The 19,338-nt window shown below is 43.3% G+C and overlaps 2 protein-coding genes and 1 non-coding gene across 3 annotated transcripts in view; 1 reads left to right on the plus strand and 2 right to left on the minus strand.

The window, feature by feature from the left end:
• Positions 1–19,338, minus strand: part of EIF4EBP2 (eukaryotic translation initiation factor 4E binding protein 2) — a 445,368-nt gene that overhangs the window by 140,473 nt on the left and 285,557 nt on the right. The window lies entirely within an intron of this gene.
• PPA1 (inorganic pyrophosphatase 1) overlaps positions 5,317–19,338 on the plus strand; it is a 34,506-nt gene continuing 20,484 nt past the window's right edge. Inside the window, exons 1-2 of the mRNA XM_049789208.1 lie at positions 5,317–5,557; positions 7,813–7,871. Coding sequence (XP_049645165.1) covers positions 5,494–5,557; positions 7,813–7,871 — 123 coding nt within the window. The 5' untranslated portion in view covers positions 5,317–5,493. The remainder of the gene's footprint in view (positions 5,558–7,812; positions 7,872–19,338) is intronic.
• LOC126031558 (U6 spliceosomal RNA) lies at positions 18,547–18,653 on the minus strand. The gene has a single exon (XR_007503391.1). It is a non-coding gene; the product is annotated as a U6 spliceosomal RNA (small nuclear RNA).

Raw genomic sequence — 19,338 nt, forward strand, 5'->3', positions numbered from 1 at the left:
TTTGGAGCCTTAGTGGAGGGCAGCAAAGAAACAGTAGTGATTGGCCACTTGCAAGGCAACTTATCAGGTACTTTATAATCTTAGGAGAAGAAGTTGGGAAATAGATGGTTAGTAGTTTTTCTGGGTTGCTTGTAGCTGCCTTTGACACAATAATACAAGAACTGGGCTTGGGAAAGAATGGGCTGTTTTGTACTTGGAGATAAATGGGAAAGGGAGAATTCTTCAGTTCTAGAATTAGTAGGGATGAGAGTGGCAACTGTATAGCTCATATCCAATTAGTGTAAAGTAGATATTGAGAAATGGCATACACGTGTAATCAGGCTGATTAAGTCTCAAGTTAAAATTCAACTTTAAGACAGATAACAGGGGAATGAGCAGTGTAGGTCCCACAAAATACTTTGGAGAAAATTATTTGGGATAAATAGATGAAGAGCATTACTCTCCAATAAAAACTTGCTCTGTGGAGGGGAGCATGGCCATTTAGGTGTGGCAGCTGGCATTTGGGGCTGGTCAGAATCAGATAGGTAAATCACTATCTAAGCTTTAATACCTTGATGCCCGAGAGTACCAGCAGTGTGAGTCACTTGAATGTAGTTCAATGAACATAAATTGCAGCTCTGGTGTCATTGTGCTTTAAATAGAGAGGTCTAGGGCCAGAGACAGTCCAGTGGGTAAGGTCCTTGCCTTGTATGAAGTCAACTTGGGTTCCATCCCTGGCACTGCACATAGTCCCCAGAACACTGGACACAGCTAGGAGTGATCCCTGAACACAGAACCAGGAATAAATTAGGAACATCACTGGGTATGACCCTAAAGCAAAAAAAATAATTTGGGGGCTCTAAATTTCTGTGACCAGAAGAAGGGGCCTTACAGAAAGCAAAATCAATAACTAAGAGGGGGTATAGCTCAGTGGTAGAGCATTTGACTGCAAGAATTAAGAGGTCCCCTCTCCTCCTCTTTCTTTCCTTGCAGTTCTTTTTCTTTTTCTTTTTCTTTTTTTTTTTTTAGTTTTTGGGTCACACCCAGCGGTGCTCAGGGGTTACTCCTTTCTTTGCAGTTCTAAGAAGGTTGTATGCCTTCCAATATTCCTTTGAATGAAACAGTTTATTTAAGTGTTCATCCTTTCCTTGTCTCTCTACTTCACATTAAACATACATGTGTGGAGCAGTAGTCCAAGTGTGGAAATAATGAGGAGTACAGACAATGGCCATAGTTAAATATTAGAGAAAGTTGTTAGAGACTTGAAATTTTCTTATATTATAGAACCTGCCATTGATTGTCAACATCATATATAAAATAATCTCTGAAGAGGGGATCTGGAGAGAATATCATAAATAAGGACAGGCCTGAGAGAAGGTACAGGGCTAAAGGCAATTTCCTTGCAGGTGACCAACCTGTATTTTTTCCCCAGCACCACAAATGATCACCTGAGCACCACCATGACCAACCCCTGAGCATAGAGCCAGGAGTGCCTCTTGAGCACTCCTGTGTGTGGCCCAAATCTTCACTACCTCACACACTTACATACAAAAAGAAATAGAAATGGGGCCAGAGAGATAGCATGGAGGTAGGGCGTTTGCCTTGCATACAGGATGGTAGTTCGAATCCCGGCATCCCATATGGTTCCCTGAGCATGCCAGGAGTGACTTCTGACTGTAAAGCCAGGAGTAACCCCTGAGCACTGCTGGATGTGACCCAAAAACCAAAAAAAAGAAAGAAAGAAAGAAAGAAAGAAAGAAAGAAAGAAAGAAAGAAAGAAAGAAAGAAAGAAAGAAAGAAAGAAAGAAAGAAAGAAAGAAAGAAAGAAAGAAAGAAAGAAAGAAAAAAAGAAAGAAAGAAAGGAAGGAAGGAAGGAAGGAAGGAAGGAGGGAAGGAGGGAAGGAAGGAAGGAAGGAAGGAAGGAAGGAAGGAAGGAAGGAAGGAAGGAAGGAAGAAAAAAAGAAAGAAAGAAAGAAAGAAAGGAAGGAAGGAAGGAAGGAAGAAAGAAAGAAAGAAAGAAAGAAAGAAAGAAAGAAAGAAAGAAAGAAAGAAAGAAAGAAAGAAAGAAAGAAAGAAAGAAGATTAGGATGAAGAGATTAAAGAAGAATGACAAATAAGCAGTCTTTTCTGGAAAAAAAAAAAAAGGCAGAAAACATCGAGAAATTGAAGGGACCCAAGTTCCCCAAACTACAGCAAAGGCAAAAGAATATAGACCTGACTGAAAGAAGAAAGATACTGTTTCAGAAGTTGGACTTTTCCTTTCCAAAAATAAATACCTACAGTAGTATTTCCCTCCTCTTCATTAATCTCTGTATTATTTATATCATTTATTCCCATCAAAAAAAAATAAAAGAAAAAAGAAAAAAAGAAAATTCCATTAAATATTCATTCTAGGCAAGGTACTGTACAAGGAAGGCCTCAAGGGGATACAAAAAGAACAAGACCAACAGAACTTGGGCCTGTGGGTCTCCCCACCCTAGCTTACAAGAGAATGTTCCAAAGAACAAATTTATGCCCCAGGAAAGTTCGGGCTTGGCATTTTATGAGTTGGTACTGATTGGCTCCTGAACACATTCAATAAATCAAGGAGAATATGCAAATCCAGAGGTCAATGAGGCTTTAATATCTTGCTCTGAGCTGGCAGAAGGTAAAAGGGAAAGTAGAATACACACTGTTGCATCACTTCAGTCTATCTTTAAGTAAGTCAAAGAAACAATTCTTGGTTTTTTTTTTTTTGTTTGTTTTGTTTTTTAATTAGTTCCATTAGCTAAAGGCAGGCAATGGGAGGAAACCAATGCTTTTTTTGTTGTTGTTATTAAATTTATTTAAAGAAAATGCATCACATTGGGCCGGGAAGGTGGCGCTAGAGTTAAGGTGTCTGCCTTACAAGCGCTAGCGTAGGACGTAGGACGGACCGCGGTTCATCCCCCGGCGTCCCATATGGTCTCCCCAAGCCAGGGGCGATTTCTGAGCTTAGCCAGGAGTAACCCCTGAGCGTCAAACGGGTGTGGCCCAAAAACAAAAAAAAAAACAAAAAAAAAAAAAACACCAAAAAAAAAAGAAAATGCATCACATAGTTGACATAACTGATCATAATACATTTGTTTCAAGATGAACAAAAGCAAAGTTATTAAAAATAGAAAATAGAACGAAAAACTAAAGAGATGGAAGAGAAAGAAAAGAAAAAGTTCAGTAGTATGTATATATATTTTTGTTTTTTTTTTTTGGGGGGGCATACCTGTTGATGTTCAGAGGTTACTCCTGGCTAACATAGCTCAGAATTCGCTCCTGTCTTGGGAAACCATATGGGACACCAGGGGATTGAACCTCGGTCCGTCCTAAGCTAGCACTGGTAAGTCAGAAGATGAGATGCAGAACAATTCCATACAGCAGAAGAGATTGGAAAAGAACCTTAAAGCAAATGACCGGACAATGAATAAACTACTCAAAAAATGTGAAAAGATGAAAATAGAAAATAATAAACTCAACAGAAAGAACATAGGAATCATTGGAGTCCCAGAGACCCAGGAAGAGAATATTAAGAAGAGTTGGAGGGGAAAAAAAAGAAGAAGAATAAGAAATGGAGGAAGAGTGAGAAGAGGAAAAGGAGGAAGAAGAAGAGGGACCGGAGAGATAGCATGAAGGTAGGGCGTTTGCCTTGCATGCAGAAGGACGGTGGTTCTAACCCGGTCATCCCATATGATCCTCCGAGCCTGCAAGGAGCGATTTCTGAGCATAGAGCCAGGAGGAACCCCTGAGCGCTGCCGGGTGTGACCCCTCCCAAAATAAAAAAAATTTAAAAAAAAGAGGAAAAAGAATAAAAGAAAAAATGAAGAAGAGGAAGAAAACAAGAGGAGGAGGAGGAAGAGGAGGAAGAATAAAAGGAGGAAGAAGAGTAGTAGGAAGAAGAGGAGAAAGAGGAAGAAGGAAAAGAAGAAAAAAGACAAGAAAAGAGGAAGAAGGGGAAGAAGAAAATGAAGAGGAAGAAGTAGAAGTAGAAGTAGAAGAAGAAGTAGAAGAAGATAAGGATAAGAGAAAGGAGGAAGAGGAAGAAGTAAGAAGAAAAAGAAAATGGACTGAAGATTTATTTATTGATTGAATTTTTTGGTTTTTGGGTCACACCCGGCAGCGCTCAGGGGTTATTCTTGGCTCTACACTCAGAAATCGCTTCTGGCAGGCTCGGTGGACCATATGGGATGCTGGGATTCTAACCATCGTTCATCTGCATGCAAGGCAAACGCCTTAGCTCCATTTTATCTCTCTGGCTCCGAAGATTAATTTCTTTTCTTATAATAGTGTCTTTGTTTAAGCCCTGTAATTATAAACGTGTTTGTGGTGGAATGTCACTTAAAAACAAAAGAAAATAAGAAAAAAAAAAAAAAAAGAAAGAAATACAGTCCATCAAACACTTTAAAAAAACAAAAAGTAGGTATTAAAAAGTCATTAATCAGGGCTGGAGCAATAGTGTTTGCCTTGTACGTGGCCAAACCCGGACGGACTCAGGTTCGATCCCTGGTATCCCATATGGTCCCCAGCCTGCCAGGAGTGATTTCTATCTGTTTCTGGTTTCTATCTATCTGGCTCTATGCCAGAAGTAACCCCAAAAACAAACAAAAAAAGTCATTAATCTGGGCTCTTGAGCTATACTATAGAACAGCCAGGTAGGGCGTTTGCAATGCACTGCAGCTGACCCGGGGGTTAGGTAGCCGGTATCCTGTATCTCCTGAGCGCAGAGCCAGGAGGAACCCCTGAAGAACACCGAGTGGCCCTGAAAGAACAAAAATGGGCTAAAAACAAAACAACAACAAAAAAGGCCTTTGGGAGCACTTCCCCAGAAGTGGGTGACTTTTTTTAAATTTTGTTTTGGGGGTCACACCCTGCGGGGCTCAATTAGGGGTTTCTCCTGGCTCTACGCTTAGACATCGCTCCTGGCAGGCTCGGGGGACCATATGGGATGCCGGGATTCGAACCACTGTCCTTCTGCATGCAAGGCAAACGCTCTACCTCCATGCTCTCTCTCCGGCCAAGCGGGTGACTTTTAAAAGCAGCTGCCATTGCGACAGGGACTCTTTCCGCCAAAAAGGTTGCGTGCGAGTCAAAGGTGAGTTCCCAGCGTGCAACGTGGTGGCCGAGCAAGCGAGCGCCACTCCCAGCCGCCAGCGCAGACAGCAGCGGCCAAAGGCCTGCACCAGCCACCCAGCCACCAGCCACCAGCCACCGGCCACGTGGCCCAGGCCTAGCACCGGGGGCGTGGCCTGCGGGGGCGGGGCGCGCGAGCCGAGCTCTCTGCGCCTGCGCGCGGCGGGGGCGGGGCCGAGCCCGCCGCCTTAAAAGCTGCTCAGCGCCCAGCGGCCGCGCAGGTCCTGTAGTGCGCCTGCGCAGAAGTCTCTCCGCTAGCTAGCTCGCACGGTCGTTCGATCAGTCGGCGCCGCGTGCTTGCGTGGGACGGGTGTGAGCGAGTGAACGAGCAAACGAGCGTGCGTCTCGGTAGCGGCGGCGGCTCGTCCCGGCACAATGAGCGGCTTCAGCAGCGAGGAGCGCGCCGCGTCCTCGTCCCCCGAGTACCGCGTCTTCTTCAGTGAGTGCCGGTCGGGCCGGGCCCGCCCCTCGCCCATTCATTCCCCAAGCTCGGCCCCCGATCCCCGGCCTGGGTGGGGACGAGAAGCAGCCCCAGGTGCTGGAGGCGGTAAAGTGAACCCGATAAGAGGATTTGGCTGCGGGCTGCGGGAGCCCCAAAGGCCTGGATTGCTTGTGTGTGTCTGTGTGACACCTTAGGGCTTCTCTTTATTTTTGGCTGCTCTCCACCCAAGCTACCTAGGAATCGATGATTTGGAGATAATCGAGGGGTGTATTCGCCTATGTATTCCCCCAAGGCGCTTCTGTTTTTGATTTCTTTGTACCTGTGCAGGTGTGAAAGGCTGGGGAGGAGAGGGAGCCCAGAAGTGAAAGGGATTTAGCAAAGTGACACTTTGAGGAAATGGAAAGCGAGCCCTGAATTGAGTAGGATTACCTCTCCTCCTTGGGAGGTGCTGGAAATCTGCGCACCCCAATTTGCTTTCTTTCAGCCACCAGGGGCAAAGGGCACTTGCAGGAACTTGGCATGATTAATTCCCAGGACTGATTTTAGGATGAGGGCCAGAGATCAAAACCTACCTAGTTCTTGACTTTGGCTCTGGCTGAAGTAACAGTTTTTTATCAGATGGACCCTTAGACAGGTCGGTGATTAGAACTAACCATTTTGATCTCTGTTTCATTGGCGGTGCCAGGAATGAAGCCCAAGGCCTGATACATACAGAGGCAAGTTCTCTATGACCTAGCTAAGTCCCTAGTCCTGAAGTTATGTTTGTTTTGGGGACCACACCTGGCAGTATTCAAAGCTTAGTTTGGGCTCTGCACCAAATGATCACTCTTAGCGGGCTCATTTTTTTTTTTTTTTTTTAAATCTTTGGGATGTAGGGTTGGAGTAATAATCTAGCAGGTGAGGTACTTGCCTTGCCTGTGGCTGACCTGGCTAGGGAGCACAACATATGATCTGGAGCATCGAACCAGGACACCAGAGCGAGGAGAGAAAGAGAAAGTGAAAGAAAGAGAAAGAAAAAGAGAAAGAGAAAGAAAGAAACAGTGGGAGGCTTGATAAATGCATACCAGGCTCACCTGTTAGTTCCCTTAAGGAATGATTGCTTAGGATGAAAACTAAACCTAGCATTGGAGAAGGCACCGAAAGAATACAACCAGTTCTTCTGATGTGAGAATAAAATTGTAGTATCAAAAAAATGTCTGCATCATGGCATGCAGCCAGCCAGGTTCTATCCCATATTTTCTCCTAAGCCTGCCAGAATTTTTTTTTTTTTTTTTTTTTTTTTTTTTGGTTTTTGGGTCACACCCGCAGCACTCAGGGGTTACTCCTGGCTCTAGGCTCAGAAATGGCTCCTGGCAGGCTCGGGGGACCATATGGGATGCTGGGATTCAAACCACCATCCTTCTGCATGCAAGGCAAATGCCTTACCTCCATGCTCTCTCTCCAACCCTAGGAGTAGGAGCAATTTCTTTTTTTGTTTTTGTTTTTGTTTTTCAGGCCACACCCATTTGGTGCTCAGGGGTTACTCCTGGCTAAGCGCTCAGAAATTGCCCCTGGGTTGGGGGGACCGCGAGATTGAACCGGGAGATGGAACCGCGGTCCTTCCTTGGCTAGCGCTTGCAAGGCAGACACCTTACCTCTAGTGCCACCTCGCCAGCCCCCCTAGGAGTAATTTCTTTTTTTTTTTTTTTTGTGATTTTTGGGTCACACCCGGCTGTGCTCAGGGGTTTTTCCTGGCTCTGTGCTCAGAAACTGCTCCTGGCAGGCACGGGGGACCATATGGGACGCCGGGATTCGAACCGATGACCTTCTGCATGAAAGGTAAACGCCTTACCTCCATGCCATCTCTCCGGCCCCCCTAGGAGTAATTTCTAAGCACAGAGCCAGGAGTAACCCCTGAGCATCGTTGGGTGTGGCCCCCAAACAAAAAATTGTTTGCATCATGATTCTGGTAAGTGGTATTGATAATGTAGGAGACTATATGTGAGGGCAAGGCATACAGAGAAATCTCAGTTCTCTTCAGTTTTATTGTAAACAAAAACTAGTCTCAAAAAATAATCTTGTATACTTCAGACCAAGGAGATAGCTTGAGCACATGCTTTGCTTTTAAGAGGTCCAAGTTTGATCCCCCAGCACTGAACAAAGAGTAGACCCTGAGCCCCACCAGATGTGAGCCCCTGTCCCCGCAAAATAGTGTACATAATGATCCTGAAAATGAACGTCCCAAAGTAATAACTTATTTATTTATTTTGCAGAAAATGAAAAAGGACAATATATATCTCCATTTCATGATATTCCTATTTATGCAGATAAGGTAAGGCCTCCTCTCCTGAATGTGAACTCTTGCTCAGACATAATCAGAGCTCAGAATGTCACATTGTGCTGTGAGTGAATGGGAGACAACTTTGGGTTCATATTATCAGATTAAAGAAAAACCGCAGTTATAAATTGGGAACGGCGTAGAAGTAACGATGGATGCAAATGTTTTTCAGCTGCTGTAGTTAAACAAATATCTCAACGGTCTTTCTGTTGTTACTTGGCATAGAAGTCTTAGTATTTAACTAGTATTTAGTATTTCACTAGTGGTTTAAAATGAAGATAGTGAGCTGAAGAAATCTTATTTGAGCATACATAGGTAGGTATACCCCCATTTGGTAAGAATACGTAACTCAGGAGGAAAAGCCTCCACCTCTTGATTCCCAAATACTTGTGATTGCAAATGACTCCTGATGGTTTTTTTTCCTGCTTGCCTTATTTTTTTCTACTATTCCTTTTATACAGTCTTGATAGAAATGTGAATTGTTGCTCAACCCAGCATGGTTAGTCTTTTTTCCAGCAGGAGCCTCTATGGCCTTTAGGATCTGAAATCATGACATCTGATTCTTTGTCCTGCCTTAAGCAGGTTTTTTGTTTTGTTTTTTTTTTTTTTTATTTTTAATAGTTTGGGTTACACCCAGCGGCACTCGGGCTACTCATGGTTCTGCACTCAGAAATCGTTCCTGGCAGGCTCGGGGAACCATGTGGAATGCTGGAAATCGAACCTGGGTTCGTCCTGTGTTTGCCGCGTGCAAAACAAATATCCCACCACTGTTCTATTGCTCCGGCCCAAACATTTTTCTTTTCATTCAGTCAGAGACCTTGACTTATCCTGAAGGTACTTTTTTTTAATGGTTAAAACTATATATAGGTTATTGATCTTCCTTAGCTAGATCATGACACCTAATCATTGTGCAGGTCACACACTAATAATAATGTACAGAATAATCATGGAGATGAAATCTCATCTTTGTTTAGGCCAAATTTGTTATTCTGTGCTGGACTCAAGTAGATGAATCATATGTCAACCCGGAATCTACCGACACTTTGGCTGAAAAATCAAACTGTTGCTTCCAGAGAGCTGCCTCTGGGGGGTGGAGGGGTGGGACGGCCCTTCCTGGATGCAAACAGGCCAAGGCCAATTAAGTGCCTCTGTGACCCCAGGGGCCTCTAATTGGCATAGGCTCTCTTTCCTGAGGGATTCTTGAAGCTGTATTTGTTCCAAGCTCAGGTTTGTTACATCTCACTCTCCTGGGAATTGGTGGGAACTGTGGGCCCCTTCCTGTTTCATTGACATCATGGGGGTGGGCAGACTATCTGCTGTATTACTTAGAATCTGCATCAGAGGGCTAATGGGTTATCTAAGATCCTCCGCTGACACATGGATCTACTTCAGGAAAGAAAACATGGTCTTGACATGGATTTTTCTTTTCCTGTGTTCATTTATCTTTGTCCATGAGAACTGCCCTTTTCGATTTGATCAGCTCTAAACATCAGCTGTTTATTTATACATGTGGAGTCTGTTTGTCTGAGATGAGGGTGTCAGGCCTGTTTCTGGGTGTAGATCTTCCAATGTGTACTCTAGAAGATGTCTCTGGAACCTGTTTATAAGACAATGAATCTCTGCTTTTTGGGGGGTGGGAGGGCTTGGGCTATATCCAGCAGCACTCAGAGATTACTTACTCCTGGCTCTGCTCTCAGAAATCACTCCTGGCAGGCTTGGGGGGGACCATATGGGATGCCAGGGATCCAAACCAGGTTGACTACAACCTGGCAAGTGGCCTCCCTACTGTGTTATCGCTCTGGCCCTGTTTTAGGCATTTCTCACCCATTGAACCTTCTTTACTGTCAAAGGTTAGAATTCAGCATAAGTAAACTTGGTGTGGGGGTGGGGGAGACATAAATATCTGCATCTTAGTGGCTGGAGCAATAGTACAGTGTGTAGGGTATTTGCCTTGCATGCTCCTGACCTGGTATGGTCCCCTGAGCAGACACAGAGCCAGGAGTAAGCCTTGAGCATCACTGGCTGTGGCCCCAAACCAAACCAAACCCAGATAATAGTATTTGGACCAGTTAGAAGTGACCTGACAATGTCCTATTTAAGGACTTTATGATACCACATAAATCGTGGTGTTTAATCTTCCTGCTATTTCAGCTTACCTCCAAGAAGGAAACTGAAAGTATACTGGAGTGTTGAGTAAAAATATCTGCACTTAGATTTTATCTGTGGTGCCTTTAAGTTTTGCTGGGACTGCTAAAGTCTGTAATCCAGGATTATGCAAATGAAAATTCTATCTCTTGTACCACCCTGGCCAGCTCAAAAGCCCAGATTTTTGGGACAACTCTTGATTTTTACCAGTAGCCCAGATAGAAAGCAGTTACACTTAGTTCTCTAGGTTCTTGCCTGAGAAACAGCCGAATTCTTGTTTAAAATGTTTATAAAACTCCGGGGTGTGGGCCACATATGCTATTTGGGATATAGCCAAAACAAAAGATCCTAATTTATTAAGTTACAGAAGAATGGCCTTGTTTAAAAAAAAAAATCCCAGTGCAATTAAATTTATTAATTAGAATTCTGTAAATGCAGGGCCAGGAATATAGTGTAGCAGGGAGGGTGCTTGCCTTACATGCAGCTGACCAGGGTTGATCCCCTAGAACCCCAGAGCCTGCTGGGAGTAATCCCTGAGCATGGCTTGATGTGGCCCCAGAACAACAAAATTTATGTAGATGCAAAGCTTTTACCCTGATAGCAGTCATTTGCAGGGAAATGTACATTGAATACAGTTCAGTCAGCTCTAGGAAGATAATAATTTTTATGTTTGACCCCGTTCAGAGGTTTTTTTTTTTTTGTTTTTTTTTTTTTTGTGGTTTTTGGGTCACACCTGGCAGTACTCAGGGGTTTTTTCTGGCTCTGTGCTCAGAAACTGCTCCTGGCAGGCACTGGGGACCATATGGGACGCCGGGATTCGAACCGATGACCTTCTGCATGAAAGGTAAAACGCCTTACCTCCATGCCATCTCTCCGGCCCCCCGTTCAGAGCTTTTAACATGGAGAGCATTTCACTTGGGAAATGTGCCAGTAGGCGTCAGTCAGCCTGTTGAGAGATCTTTGTGATTCAGATGCACGCTTGAATTATTTCTAACCCGATTGGGTGAAAGAAAGTGATGTCAAGGAGTCTTCAAGGTTCGTAAATTGTAGGCATGCTCTTGGCCCTGGGTCTGTTTGGGGACCAAGTAGGAAAACAGCTGTGAGCGCCTTTTGGACATGAAACACTGGACATACCAGAAATGTAAGAAATTTACAACATGGGGCCAGAACGGTGGTGCAAGGGGTAAGGCGGTGGTGCAAGCGGTAAGGCGTATGCCTTGCATGAACTAACTAATCTAGGACAGACCATGGTTCGATCCCCCAGCATCCCATTTGGTCCCACAAGCCCAGAGCGATTTCTGAGCGCATAGCCATGAGTAACCCCTAATGGTCACTGGATGTGGCCAAAAAAAAATAAAACAAGCAGAAAGGGAGGGAGGGAGGGAGGGAGGGAGGGGGGAGGGAGGGAGGGAGGGAGGGAGGAAGGAAGGAAGGAAGGGAGGGAGGGAGGAAGGAAGGAAGGAAGGAAGGAAGGAAGGAAGGAAGGAAGGAAGGAAGGAAGGAAGGAAGGAAAAGAAAATTCACAACATAGTATAAACTTAGTATGAATTTCTCGGTAGATTCGAGTTTCATGCAAACCTTTGAAGTATTCAAGTAGTATGACTTGATTTTTACTTGTAGAAATCTGTGTTCTTTATTTCAGATCTTAAACTTCCATATCTAGCCCTTATCTTAAACTTTCATGGTAGATTTCAGTTGTAACAAACACATTTGTTTTTCAGTTGACTTTGGGAGCATAGGTAACAATAAATTATGTTTTTTCCCTTTTAAATTAAGAAAAAAAGAGTCCAACTTCATGTCAAATAGCCTTATGAGAGATTTTACAGTATTTTCTCTAACTGTTCAAAAATTGTTTAACATTTTAAAAGTACAGTTTTACTGTGTCTGAAACATTCAGATATCACTCCAGTAGAAGCTTTTTGTTTTAGTAAGACTTATTGAGGAAGATCTGAGGAGCGAGAAAGAAGTGTATGTTCGAGGGAGAACACAGGCTTCTCCAGAGTAGAAATAGGAAGAGGGGCCAGAACAGTAGCATAGTACAACTATGCTTGCACTGAGTTGCTTGCACTCAGCTGACCTGGGTTCTATTCCCAGCATCCCATAGGATCCCCCAAGCCTGCAAGGGGCGATTTCTGAGTGCAGAGCCAGGAGTAACCCCTGAGTGCCGCTGGATGTGGCTCAAAAACCAAAAATCAAAACAAAAAAAAGGGATACAGGCAAAGAAACATGAAGACAAGTAAGTGAGGTACTTGCTTTTGAAAAGCAAAATCTGTCAGAGGCTTTTTTTAAATGACCCATTTCCTATATAAGTATTTCTTTTGTTTAGAATGTGGGGGCGTTTTAAATAGACAATTGCTTAAGTAGAAGTTAAAAATATGCTACCAAATCATTCAAATAGTTTCTCTTTTAAAATACAAACTTTGGGCGTGAGCGGTGGCACAGGCTATAAGGGTGTGGCCAAAAAACTAAACTAAACCAAATTAAAATAAAATACAAACTTCATTTGTAAAGAAGGGTAGTTGGGGTTTCTATTTATTTTCTTGTTTGGGGGATATTCTGTTTGTTTTTGGGCCACACCTGGTGATACTCAGGGGTTACTTCTGGCTATGCGCTCAGAAATTGCTCTTGGCTTGGGAGATCATATGTGACTCCTGGGATTGAATCGAAGTCCTAGGTCAGTTTGTGTAAGGCAGCTGCCTTACCGCTTGCACCACCGCTCTGGCCCCTGGGGGAATTTCTAAACTTCAAATGATCTGGGAACATAGATCAAAATAAATGGCAAAATTCGAGACCCTCACAACTCCTGGTTTCTCTTAGTTGACTTTCAAATGACTAAATTTTAGAAACAAGGAGTGTAAGAATGTTAAACCTTGGGCCCGGAGAGATAGCACAGCGGCGTTTGCCTTGCAAGCAGCCTATCCAGGACCAAAGGTGGTTGGTTCAAATCCCCGTGTCCCATATGGTCCCCCATGCCTGCCAGGAGTTATTTCTAAGCAGACAGCCACGAGTAACCCCTGAGCATCGCTGGGTGTGGCCCAAAACCCCCCCAAAAAAAAACAAAAAATGAAAAAGAATGTTAAATCTTATCTCTCTTTGGTTTGTCAACACTGTCAGAAAGATTAAGTTGTGAGTGAGGAAGATGGTACAGTGGGTAAGGTGCTTGATTGCCTTACTCAGGATCCATCCCAAGCACCCTATTTGATCCCCAAGCTATGCCAGGGATGAACTCTGAGCACAGAGCCAGGTGTAAGCCCTGAGCACTGCTAGGTGTGACCCAAAAATAAGAACAGGGTCATGATTGCAAATATAATGTACATATCATATTATACGATTGAGAATCTATACATTAATAATTTTTAGAAATTAAAAGAGACTGAGCAGGGGCTGGAGAGATAGCATTGAGGTAAGGTGTTTACCTTACATGCAGAAGGTCGGTGATTTGAATCCCGGCATGCCAGGAGTGATGCCTGAGTACTGCTGGGTGTGGACCAAAAAAACAAAAAAAAGAGACTGAGCAATAGTAAGTGGGGAGGCCACTTGCCTTGTACACAGCTCACATGGGTTTGATCCCTGGCCTCGGGAGTAACCCAGAGTATCACTGGGTGTGGCCCCAAAACTTAAATACATACGTAAATAAAGTTCAAAGAGAGTGATGAAGTTGACTATAGTGACTGGTAATTTCTAAAGCCTTTATGCACTTTATGTATTACAGAATAAATATTACAAAAGTAGGATGAGAAATACTGTTTTGTTTTGTTTTTTTACCATGATTTCATCTTGACTTTGGCCTTGGCAATATTGGGCAAGTGACTTGACCTCTGATCATTTCTAGTCCCAGTGCCTGTTGAGCACCCATAGAAGTAGCGTATTGATGAAATCCTGTTAAATATCATTTGAAGAAAGTGTTGAAGTATTTACTCAATAAACACATCACGTACTTAAGCACTATGTATAGCCTTTAGCGTATGGTTATGTAAGTCAGGCAGATTATTTTTTTCTAAATTTCTCCCTTTTAGTTTTTCCCCAAATTTCTACAACAGAAAAACTTTGTTTTTGAATTTTAATAATTTTTTTCTTTTTTCTTTTTTTAATTTTTATTGTGACCAAAGTGCATTACAAAACTTTCACTGCATCATTTATGGTACATAGTGACATAATTTTAATAATTTTTATTGGGACCAAAGTGAGTTACAAATCTTTCACAGGAATATTTTAGGTGCATCTTAACTTTTTTTTTTTGGTTTTTGGGCCACACACGGCGTTGCTCAGGGGTTACTCCTGGCTGTCTGCTCAGAAATAGCTCCTGGCAGGCATGGGGGACCATATGGGACACTGGGATTCAAACCAACCACCTTTGGTCCTGGATCGGCTGCTTGCAAGGCAAATGCCGCTGTGCTATCTCTCCGAGCCCGCATCTTAACATTTAATCAGGGGAATTCCCACCACCAGTATTGTCCTTTCTCTACCCCTGTTCCCAGCATGCATCCCATATCTCCCTCTTTTGCCCCCCCCACCTCCCCAGGCTGCAGTATAAGTGGTCCCCTCTGTGTCTAGCTTGTTGTAGATTGGGTATTGATTCTGTTTTCATTGGTTTTGGATTTGGTGTTTAAGTCATCATTTTTTTTTTTTGGACCACACCCGCTTGATGCTCAGGGGTTACTCCTAGCTAAGTGCTCAGAAATTGCCTGTGGCTTGAGAGGACCATATGGGACACCTGGGGATCGAACCGCAGACCTTCCTTGGCTAGCGTTTGCAAGGCAGACACCTTACCTCTAGCACCACCTCACCGGCCCCATCATCATTTTTTTTTTATTTCTACTCAATGTTCATATGATTAAACCATCTATTTTTTTCCCACTCAATTTATAAAGTTTTGTGGTTCTATTTGAAGAAAAAAAATAGAAAAAAAAAAAAAACAAACAAAAAAGCAAAATACTGGGCCCGGAGAGATAGCACAGTGGCGTTTGCCTTGCAAGCAGCCGATCCAGGATCAAAGGTGGTTGGTTCGAATCCCGGTGTCCCATATGGTCCCCCGTGCCTGCCAGGAGATATTTCTGAGCAGACAGCCAGGAGTAACCCCTGAGCAACGCCGGGTGTGACCCAAAAACAAAAACAAAACAAAACAAAAAAAAAGCAAAATACAAACAAAAATCCTGGAGGAATTCATCTAGAGGTTATAAATATCAATTTAAGAGAAGAAAGGGGGGAAGAAAGAAAAACAAGAAAAAGACAAAAAAATTACAAAAACAAAAACAGAAACAAACAAAAAATTACAATGACAAAACTAAAAAAAATCAAACAAAAAACAAAAAAACCCACAAAACTACAATGACAAAGAAAAAAAATCAAACAAAAGAACCGAAAAGGGAGCTAGAGCAATAGCACAGTCAGTAGGGCATTTAGCTTGCATGTGAACCAACCTAGGTTCGATTCCTGGCATCCCATAGGGTCCCTGGAGCCTTCCAGGAGGGATTTCTGTGCTCAGAGCCAGGAGTAAATCCTGAGTATTTCCAGGCATGGTCGTCAAAAATTAAAAGAACCGAAAAGCACCACAGCAATAAAGACAACAATCAAACAATAACCCTGAGCCTAAAATAAAAAAAAATAAAAAAAAAAAAAGAAGAAAGTGAAAGAAAAAAAATATTGTGCTGCTTTTTTTTTTTTTTTTTGCATAGGCACAATAAATATTGGGGATGTTAGAAAGGGAATTCCCTTGGCCTAAGAGATAAGAGATACAGTGTTTCTCTGCCCTTGAAGCATACTGTCATGGAAATAACTACAGGTTTCATACATGCTATGTTCTTTTTCACTCTCCTAGGTTTTTTTACGGTGCCAGGAAACTTTCTGCTCAGTCGGGGATGATAAAATCAGGCCTCTGTAACTAAAGATCTTGGTATTTGCATAGGTCATAAGATGAAGTCTAGGATAGAGTCTATAGTTCTAAAAGTTCTGTTCCATCACTGTTGTTTTACTCAGTCTTCTGTAATTGGTGGTCTTGATGTTTGCACTATCCTAGGACGAAGTCTAGGATAGTCTTTCATTGTGTTTCCAGAAGTTCTGCTCAGTTGCAGTTGCCTCAATCAGACCTCTGGAATTACTAGAGATCTTGGTTGTACAACAGAAAAATTTCCCCCAAATATCTATAACAATATTTTCTTGGCAATGCAGAAAAAAAAAGTAATGATTTGCTTTTTTGTTTGTTTTTTTTTGGGGGGGGGACCACACCCGGTGACACTTCTGGCTATACGCTCAGAAATTGCTCCTGGCTTGGGGACCATATGAGGCTCTGGGGATTGAACCCAGGTCTGTCCCGGGTCAGCTGCATGCAAGGCAAAATGCCCTACCGCTGTGCTATCACTCTGGCCCCAAGTTATTGGCTTTTTTAAAAATATTTTTCCCTTCTGCTCAAAATCCAATCAGAATAAATAAGGCGAGGCCAGAGCAGGAAGGGCTCCTAAACAGGGGCCTAATACATGTGGCTGACCTGAATTTGGTCCCTTTGTGGAGATAGCAACTATTGGTAGGGGGGCATCTGTGTGCTACATTTGAGAGAGTCTGGCCAGTCACTTGGCATCTGTGTGGCCAGTGACAGGAACCCATGTGGAAGTACTCTAAGCTGGGGCTGCCTTTTAAAATTTTGTCACCAGGAAATTGCAAAGTTGTTTACGATTGGGTTTCAGTTAGTGTCTCAGCACCAGTCCCTTCACCAGTGTTCACTTCCTTCTACCAGTGCCTCTCATTTGCCTCTCACCAATCTACCGTATTTTCTGGCGTATAAGATGACCCCCTAATTTTTACAGTTAAAACATAGGTGTAGGCCTCTATTTGCTGTATCAGACAGAACGTTCCTGTGCTGCAACTGTATGTACCACAGTGAGCCAATCACAACAAGCAAAGGTTCAGAGGTTATTCTGTAATAGACTTCCTCTCTGACTCTGGCCAATCTGAGCAGGCTATTGACAGTGTAGATTGGGTCCAAAACATTGTCTAATTTGCACGCATAAAAAAGCTGCTTGGATTGGCTGAGTTAGAGAGGCAGTCCGAGCAGCCTTGCAGTGATTGGTGCAGGATCGAGTTGGAAAATTCGTTTTGTGGCAATATTCAGACAATTTCCGTTTAGCAGCATATTGAAACATTTTTTTGGATATACTTGGCATATAAAACGACCTCCGATTTTCGGTTAACATTTTTTTGTTTCAAAAGTCATCTTATATGCTGAAAAATATGGTACTTCTACAAGAGGTGCTTTATAATTGTGATTATTTTTTAACTTTTTTTTTTTTTTGGTTTTTGGGTCACACCTGGCAGCACTCATGAGTTATTCCTGGCTCCACGTTCAAAAATCGATCCTGGCAGGCTCGAAGGACCATACACCGAAATTCGAACCACCGCCCTTCTGCGTGAAAGGCAAAAGCCCTACCTTCATGCTCTCTCCCGCCCAAAAATCAACAAACGGGGCGGAGAGATAGCAAGGAGGTAGGGCATTTGCCTTGCATGCAGAAGGACGGTGGTTCAAATCCCGGCATATGGTTCTCCGAACCTGCCAGGAGCGATTTCTGAATGTGGAGCCAGGAGTAACCCCTGAGTGCTGCCTGGTGTAACCCCAAAACAAGACAAAAAACAAAACAAAAAAATAATCAACAAACTACCCCCGTCCCAGTTTATCTTTAACGCAGTAACAGCTCCATCTTGTGAGCCCTTTTGGTATTGCTGCTGAAAAGTTTTCAAATTGACTTTTCTCTGAATCACAGACACGCTGATCTTCTGTGGTATTAACAGGGATAAGTAGTGCTTGAAAATGTATAGAGTGAAATTTAATCAGATATTGGGTAAGTTAGGTTTCATATTAATTAGCATTTAGTATTAACAATTTAAAGTCAAGTTGAATTACTTTGTAGGTTATTTGTTTCGTTTTGTTGTTTTTTGGGGGGCACACTCAGTGACGCTCAGGGGTTACTCCCGGCTATGTGCTCAGAAATCGCTCTTGGCTTGGGGGACCATGTGGGATGCTGGGGGATCGAACTACAGTCTGTCCTAGGCTGGTGCCTGCAAGGCAGATGCCTTACAGCTTGTGCCACCTCTTCGGCCCCTTTGTAGGTATACTGCAGTTTATTCAGTCCTGAGTTTGAATATAATCTCTTTTTAAAATGTTTTGTTGTTGTTTTTGTTGTTTGTTTTTTGTTTTGGGGTCACACCCAGCAGCATTCAGGGGTTACTCCTGGCTCTACACTCAGAAACCGCTCCTGACAGGCTCAGGGGACCATATGGGATGCCGGGATTCAAACCACCATCCTTCTGCATGCAAGGCAAACACCTTACCTTCATGCTCTCTCTCCGGCCCTTAAAATGGTTTTTGTTTTGGGGTCATATCTGGTGATTATCAGAGTTACTCCTGGCTCTATACTCAGAAATCAGTCCTGGTGGTGCTGTGAATCAAATCCAGGTGGGCAGTAAGGCAAATGCCTTCCCCACTGACTGCCCTATTGTTCCAGCTCCTAAATAATCTTTTAAATTTTTTTTTTTTTTAAATATGGAACGCTTCACGAATTTGCGTGTCATCCTTGCGCAGGGGCCATGCTAATCTTCTCTGTATCGTTCCAATTTTAGTATATGTGCTGCCGAAGCGAGCACAATCTTTTAAATTTTTTACTAACTTGTGGGTTCTTCCCATCTTCCTTTTTTGTTTTTGTTTTTTTGTTGGTTTTTGTTTTGTATTTTGGGGCACACCTGGTGGTGCTAAGGGGTTTCTCCTGGCTCTGCGCTCAGAAATCTCTCCTGGCAGGCACTGGGGGTGGGGGAACCATATGGGATGCCGGGATTCAAACCACCATCAGTCCTAGGTCGGCCGCTTGCAAGGCAAATGCCCTACTGCTGTGCAATTTCTCCAGTCCCTCTTCCTGCTCTAAGTTGTTGTTGCTGTCCATGGTGGTACTTTGGGGCTACTCCTAGCTCATTGCTTGTGGGTCACCCCTAGAGGTATTTGTTTGTTTTCCTAGTGGCTGATCCAGGATTTGTGTGTGCTCAGGCCTCAGGTATCTCCCTAGCCTGCTTGGTAGATTTTATGTTGGACTAAGCAGGTGTCAGGAACTTTGGAATAGAAATCAACAAAGTAGCATCGTGTTTTTGTTAGTTTATTTTGGTTTGGAGCCATATTTCATAGTGCTCAGGGTTCTGTGCCCAAGGGACCATATGAGAGGCCAGGGATTGAACATGGGTCGGCTTCATGCAAGGCAAGCATCATATCTCCTCGTGCTTTTTTAAAAAGGTCAGATTGAAGGCTGGAGCAATAGCACAGTTGGTAAGGTGATTGCCTTGC

The sequence above is a fragment of the Suncus etruscus genome, chromosome 15 (assembly GCF_024139225.1).
Source record: "Suncus etruscus isolate mSunEtr1 chromosome 15, mSunEtr1.pri.cur, whole genome shotgun sequence".
NCBI lineage: Eukaryota > Metazoa > Chordata > Mammalia > Eulipotyphla > Soricidae > Suncus > Suncus etruscus.